Source organism: Lampris incognitus, chromosome 11, assembly GCF_029633865.1.
Source record: "Lampris incognitus isolate fLamInc1 chromosome 11, fLamInc1.hap2, whole genome shotgun sequence".
Taxonomy (NCBI): domain Eukaryota; kingdom Metazoa; phylum Chordata; class Actinopteri; order Lampriformes; family Lampridae; genus Lampris; species Lampris incognitus.
In genome coordinates this window covers 52,676,299-52,684,610 of record NC_079221.1, presented here as the reverse complement: position 1 = coordinate 52,684,610, position 8,312 = coordinate 52,676,299, and the positions used below count along the sequence as shown (strand labels likewise).

Below are 8,312 nucleotides of genomic sequence, written 5' to 3'. Positions count from 1 at the left end.
CCAGAGTGTGTCAGCAGTTCCTGTATGTCGAGGGCATTGATGCTATGGACTGGCCTGCACGTTCCCCAGACCTGAATCCAATCGAGCACCTCTGGGACATCATGTCTCGTACCATCCGCACCACAGACTGTCCAGGAGTTGACCGATGCCCTGATCCAGGTCTGTGAGGAGATCCCTCAGGAGACCATCCGTCGTCTCATCAGGAGCATGCCCAGACGTTGTAGGGAGTGCATACAGGCACGTGGAGGCCACACACACTACTGAGCCTCATTTTGAATCGTCTTGAAGAATTTCCACAGAAGTTGGATCAGCCTATGTTCTCATTTTCCACTTTGATTTTGAGTATGATTCTGAATCCAGACCTTAATGGGCTAATGATTTTGATTTCCATTGATCATTCTTAGGTTATTTTGCTCTAAACACATTCCTCTGTCTAATAAATAAAGATTTTCAGCTGAAATATTTCATTCATCGAGGTCTATATTGTGTTTTTAGGTGTTCCCTTTATTTTTTTGAAAAGTGTAAAAGTAGGCTAACCCACCATATAACTTCAACGTACCCAACAATGTCAAGCCTGGTACTACCAACAACCAGGAACAGTCCCCAAAGCCTTGACTGGCACAGGGACCACTCTCCTGGCAGGAAGTCCCTCTCGGTTCAGCGCCGGCGGATCTGGGAGTGACTTCCCCCTGACTGTCACAGCAGTCCAGGCTGAGGACGCAGGGATTTCCTACTGTCAGAGTGATATCTGTGTTCATGGCTGAGCAATCACACAGTGATAGAAGGCTGTACAAACATCTGCCATGTAGGCAGGACCACCTAAGGTATAAGACAACTAAGCTGCCTCTTAGACTGTGAAGTCCTACGATTAACAAAGTGCTGCTTGGACACCAGGAGGACAAATCAAATTCTGCTTAGGACCCCAACAAGACTTGAACAGGTCCTGTTCTCAGGTGACATGTCAGTAGCACCATATGAACCCGTTCCTTTTCTTCCATACGTGGTGTCAATTTATGGACCTTTTTTGATCTTCATCTTTGGTATTTCAGAGATTTATGACAGATGCATCTTGAAAGGACACAGTTAAAACACAGGGAACTCTACACAGCATTAACAGTTGATGTGTAGGGATTCACACAGGACATCTATGGCCTACAGGGGGCACACTACAGAGGACCATGCAGTCGGACAAAGGAAAAATGCAAAGTCTGAATGGCCAAGAAAACAGAAATCCCTGTGGGGACTGGATCAACATTTTGGCCACAGGATGTCCATGGTGGACAATATGGCAAGCTGTTCCAGCTTTTAATGTCCTTTATTATCATCACCAATTCATTTTTTTACTTGTTAAAATATCCAATTTTCATATCAGAAATTGAAATTTAAGTAGTTATAATTCACTTTTAAGTAGTTGAAATACCAGTTGTTGATATAAGAGGTTCAGTTGTTGATGTCAGACATTTCTTTTTTGATATCAGCAATTATGTTCCAAATGTTGATATTGCAAAAAAAAAATATTTCAATGATTGGCACTTAAACTACTTAATATCCCACTAATTTAAATTCCAGTTCTCACTGAAATGAATGGGGGAAAGTTGTAATCCTCAGTAGTTAGGATTTAATTTGATGTCAAGATTTGAATTGTTGATGTGCAAAATTACATTTTAACTAGTTAAAATATCATTTAGAATATAACTTTTGATAGACAGGATACTTAATTTAGAATATGACTTTTGATAGACAGGATAGTTAAAATATAATTTTTGATAGACAGGATAGTTAAAAGATAATTTAGAATATAACTTTTGATAGACAGGATAGTTAAAATATAATTTAGAACATAACTTTTGATAGACAGGATAGTTAAAATATAATTTTTGATAGACAGGATAGTTAAAATATCATTTAGAATATAACTTTTGATAGACAGGATACTTAAAATATCATTAAAATTTAAATTTTGACAGACAGGATAGTTAAAATATCATTTAGAATATAACTTTTGATAGACAGGATAGTTAAAATATAATTTAGAATATAAATTTTGATAGACAGGATAGTTAATTTAGAATATAACTTTTGATAGACAGGATAGTTAAAATGTGATTTAGAATATAACTTTTGATAGACAGGATACTTAAAATATCATTTAAAATATAACTTTTGATAGACAGGATAGTAAAAATATCATTTAGAATATAACTTTTGATAGACAGGATAGTTAAAATATAATTTAGAATATAACTTTTGATAGACAGGATAGTTAATTTAGAATATAACTTTTGATAGACAGGATAGTTAAAATATAATTTAGAATATAACTTTTGATAGACAGGATAGTTAAAATAGAATTTAGAATACAACTTTTGATAGACAGGATACTTAAAATATCATTTAAAATATAACTTTTGATAGACAGGATAGTTAAAATATAATTTAGAATATAACTTTTGATAGACAGGATACTGAAAATATAATTTAAAATATAACTTTTGATAGGCAGGATAGTTAAAATATCATTTAGAATATAACTTTTGATAGACAGGATAGTTAAAATATCATTTAGAATATAACTTTTGATAGACAGGATAGTTAATTTAGAATATAACTTTTGATAGACAGGATAGTTAAAATATAATTTTTGGTAGACAGGATACTTAAAATATAATTGAAAATATAACTTTTGATAAACAGGATACTTAGAATATCATTTAGAATATGACTTTTGATAGATAGGATAGTTAAAATATCATTTAGAATATAACTTTTGATAGACAGGATACTTAAAATATCATTTAAAATATAACTTTTGACAGACAGGGTAGTTAAAATATCATTTAGAATATAACTTTTGATAGACAGGATAGTTAAAATATAATTTAGAATATAACTTTTGATAGACAGGATAGTTAATTTAGAATATAACTTTTGATAGACAGGATAGTTAAAATATAATTTAGAATATAAATTTTGATAGACTGGATACTTAAAATATCATTTAAAATATAACTTTTGATAGACAGGATAGTTAAAATATCATTTAGAATATAACTTTTGATAGACAGGATAGTTAAAATATCATTTAAAATATAACTTTTGATGACCAGGATAGTTAAAAGATCATTTAAAATATAACTTTTGATAGACAGGATAGTAAAAATATCATTTAGAATATAACTTTTGATAGACAGGATAGTTAAAATATAATTTAGAATATAACTTTTGATAGACAGGATAGTTAATTTAGAATATAACTTTTGATAGACAGGATAGTTAAAATATAATTTAGAATATAACGTTTGATAGACAGGATAGTTAAAATATCATTTAGAATATGACTTTTGATAGACAGGATAGTTAAAATATCATTTAGAAAATAACTTTTGATAGACAGGATAGTTAAAATATCATTTAGAATATAACTTTTGATAGTCAGGATATTTAAAATATAATTTAGAATATAACTTTTGATAGACTGGATACTTAAAATATCATTTAGAATCTAACTTTTGATAGACAGGATAGTTAATTTAGAATATAACTTTTGATAGACAGGATACTTAAAATATTTAAAATATAACTTTTGATAGACAGGATAGTTAAAATATCACTTAGAATATGACTTTGATAGACAGGATAGTTAAAATATCATTTAGAATATAACTTTTGATAGACAGGATAGTTAAAATATCATTTAGAATATAACTTTTGATAGACAGGATAGTTAAAATATAATTTAGAAAATAACTTTTGATAGACAGGATAGTTAAAATATCATTTAGAATATAACTTTTGATAGTCAGGATAGTTAAAATATCATTTAGAATATAACTTTTGATAGACGGGATACTTAAAATATCATTTAGAATATAACTTTTGATAGACAGGATACTTAAAATATCATTTAAAATATAACTTTTGATAGACAGGATAGTTAAAATATCATTTAGAATATGACTTTGATAGACAGGATAGTTAAAATATCATTTAGAATATAACTTTTGATAGACAGGATAGTTAAAAGATCATTTAAAATATAACTTTTGATAGACAGGATAGTTAAAATATAATTTAAAATATAACTTTTGACAGACAGGATAGTTAAAATATCATTTAGAATATAACTTTTGATAGACAGGATACTTAAAATATCATTTAAAATATAACTTTTGATAGACAGGATAGTTAATTTAGAATATAACTTTTGATAGACAGGATAGTTAAAATATCATTTAGAATATAACTTTTGATAGACAGGATACTTAAAATATCATTTAGAATATAACTTTTGATAGACAGGATAGATAATTTAGAATATAACTTTTGATAGACAGGATAGTTAAAATATCATTTAGAATATGACTTTTGATAGTCAGGATAGTTAAAATATAATTTAGAAAATAACTTTTGATAGACAGGATACTTAAAATATCATTTAGAATATAACTTTTGATAGACAGGATAGTTAAAATAGAATGTGGATATCATGAGTTTGGTATTTTGCCTGGATACTTGTGATGTACAGTGGGATTATAAGTAGGCTGGTTGTCATCCAGTTTCTGATAAGGATATGGCTAAGTGGTGGAGCTGGAGTTAAAACAGAGGGGTTAAAAGCTAAAACTTCCTGCCATATACACTAATAAGGCTGAGCTGCAGCACGTGAGCGTGTTGAGCAGCAGCCATCGAGGTGTGTCAAGTGGAAAGGAGGTTTTTGTACGGCGTCTTAACCAGGCTCTATCACTGTGGATCACTTTTGGTGGCGGCACTGAGGTCATCGTCTCATGTAAGTGATTTCTCTTGTACATTTGTGTGTCCATAGTCATTTTCTACATTAGCTGCTTCTCACAACATGTTGCTACGTATGTCGAGTGTTGGTTTGGGAAAACAAAACTAGATTTTGATTTGTTTAATGATTCATTTGGAGTCAGTCGTGACATTTAACAGGACTCCAGGGTGGAAAGGCAATGGCTGAATATTGTAAAGTAGTCCATGTTATTCTAACAACATCAGTATGCCGTAGCATCGTCACATAACTTGACATTACAGCTTTAGTCGACCATTGGTTAAAGCCTGAACAATGCTGTCAGTTTGGAAATCTTACAAGACAAACTGAAATCACAATCTTCAACACTGAGCTATTTATTCGACGTTTGGTCTCTAACCCGTGTATATTTAAGGTATCTTGTATCAGTAAAAACTGCAGAAATTGTTGCATGAGGATTGCACTGCAGCAGTGTAAATCAGCTGCAGGTACAACGGTGGTTAAATGAGCTTTACTCACACTGAACATGTTGAATAGAGGCTGCACACAGTGTACAGTCCCATGTAAAGCCGTGTTTAACTTACACATTTATAATCTGCTAAATCACTGGCAGTCTGAGAAATGAGCTCATTCATATTCACTTTATGTGCCACACACATTCATATACGCACACCTGAAAACTGCTTTTAAAACTAATTTTATTGTAAACTTGCAGAATATTTAACTGGTGATTTACAGCCTATGGCATATTGTTTATTTCATCCTTTATTTACTGTTAAGGTTGTAAAAAGTCATGTAAATTGTGAGTATTAGTTTAGTTTGTTGCCTTTAGTTACACACAGACGGGGCACATTGATACACATTTGTGTAAATGTGGCAGTTTAGCAGCATCCCTCATTTTCAACTGTGGTCCTGCAGGTACAGTAGAGACGGCAGATTAAAGGAAACACACATAGACTACTGTACAAATAGATTATGAAAACACACTGCACACATAAACACATGGAAACAAAGACTACAACATGACACACTGATGCTGCATGTGCTTATTCACACAGCACAGTAGCATTAACATGGTCCTGGTGAGTAGTGGTGGTGCTGCAGTGCTCTCAGTAACACATAGTTCAGCAAGTCGGTGTATTCAGTTGTGTCTCTCTTTACAGCGGGGGTCTCAGTCAAACCCACCCTCTCCCTGCTCCCCCCCTCTTCTGAGGAGTTGTCCAAGGGCTCGGCCACGCTGTCCTGTCTGCTGAGCAGCTACTCCCCAAAAGGAGCGCTGGTGACTTGGCAGAAGGATGGGAGGGAGGTGACGGCGGGCGTCCTGACGGGACAAGAGGTGTGGAGCAGCACTGGGTACAGCCGCAGCAGCATCCTGACCCTCAGCAAAGCCAGCTGGGATGAAGGAGACCTCTACACCTGCTTGGTGGCCCATGGTGGCCGCAGGCAGTCCACCGAGCTCAGGAGCTCTTATTTCAGATGGTCTTATGGTGATCCAGTAATAAACCAGTTTATCATCTTGCTGTGCTCTTGCTCCTGCTCATCTGTCATGTGACAAAGGAACATGTCTCTTCTAAGGTCTCTCTATATAATCTGACAGCAGTCAAAACCAGGAAGTGCTGAGTATGTACATTACACACTAATATTCCCCGCCAGCTGGCCATCATATTGACTTTCAGTCCTCTTATGAAATAACCGCCACTATTTAAATAATCCACCTGCTGTGATGTCATCTGGTAGACTATTGGTGATATTTCACTCTGAAGGTTCACCTGAGCAGGAGATGGTATTCTCCTTGGTAGAAGTATGAAAGTCCCAGGACATGTGTTAACCCTTTTAACTGTAAATGTATGTGTGTATAAACAATGTGCTGCAACATGGCTGAGTAATGCAATGACAGTAAAACCCACTGCTGTAACTGTGGATAAGAGACTGATATAGACAGTCAGCAGCCTGCACCCGGACCACTCAGACAGTAGGACACACATTCATGTGTATTACTGCTACCACTACCACTACCACTACCACTACCGCTACCACTACTACCGCTACCACTGCTACTGCTACTACTACTACTACTACCGCTACTGCTACTGCTACTACTGCCACTACTACTGCTACTGCTACTACTGCTACCACTACTACTACTACTACTACTACTACTACTACTGCTACTGCTACCACTGCTACTACTACTACTACTACTACTACTACTACTACTACTACTACCACTGCTACTGCTATTACTACTACTACTCCCACTGCTACTGCTACCACTACTACTACTGCTACTGCTACTACCACTACTACTACTACTACTGCCACTACTACTACTACTGCTACTGCTACTACCACTACTACCACTGCTACTCCTACCACTGCTACTGCTACTACTACTACTACTACCACTGCTACTGCTACCACTACTACTACTGCTACTGCTACTACTGCTACTACTGCTACCACTACCACTACTACTGCTACTGCTACTACTGCTACTACTGCTACCACTACCACTACTACTGCTACTATCGCTACTACTACCACTACCACTACTACTGCTACTGCTACTACCACTACTACTACTACTACTACTACCACTACTACCACCACTACTACCACTACTACTGCTACTATCGCTACTACTACCACTACCACTACTACTGCTACTACTAATACTACTACTGCTACCACTACTGCCACTGCTACTACTGCTACTACTGCTACTGCTACTACCACTGCTACTGCTACTGCTACTACTACTACTACTGCTACTATCACTACTACTACTGTTACTGGCCTAGACCTAGGGGGATCTGGGTGGTAGCAAGGATCCACAGACAGTGGGTACTGTGGACCGGTGAGTTGAGCTGGGTAGATAAACTGTGGACCATAGAAGAGAAACGCATGAGTCCATGTTCACTCCAGCTCCAACCAGTTTATTCTGAGCTGCTTAGGAAGCTGGGAGCAGCTTGACTCCGGGGATCCACAGAAGCGCTACAGCGCCCTCTACTGGCTTGGTGGAGAAACACCCTTACTGCATTGCAATCACGTATCTAAGTTAGATCTAAATCTAAAAAATAGGGGGGGGTATAGTTTTTAAGATAACTTTTCATTGAGGCTATTTTCAACCCCTTACACTACCACTACCACTACTACTGCTACTGCTACTACCAATACTACTACTACTAATACTACTACCACTACTACTACCACTACTACCACCACTACTACCACTACTATCGCTACTACTACCACTACCACTACTACTGCTACTACCACTACCACTACTACTGCTACTGCTACTACCACTACTACTACTACTGCTACTGCTACTACCACTACTACCACTACTAATACTACTACCACTACTACTACCACTACCACTACTACTGCTACTATCGCTACTACTACTACTACCACTACTACTGCTACTGCTACTACCACTACTACTACTACTACTACTACTACTACTACCACTACTACCACCACCACTACCACTACTACTGCTACTATCGCTACTACTACCACTACCACTACTACTGCTACTACC

The 8,312-nt window shown here is 36.0% G+C and overlaps 1 protein-coding gene across 1 annotated transcript; it reads left to right on the top strand.

Moving 5' to 3' along the window:
- Positions 1-569: 569 nt before the first annotated feature.
- Positions 570-6,314, top strand: LOC130120416 (immunoglobulin kappa light chain-like; the record flags this gene model as incomplete). The annotated part of the gene is made up of 4 exons (XM_056288954.1): positions 570-741; positions 1,129-1,151; positions 4,750-4,783; positions 5,926-6,314. Coding segments are annotated over 4 exons (618 nt in total), but the record flags the coding sequence as incomplete, so codon positions are not given.
- Positions 6,315-8,312: the final 1,998 nt, after the last annotated feature.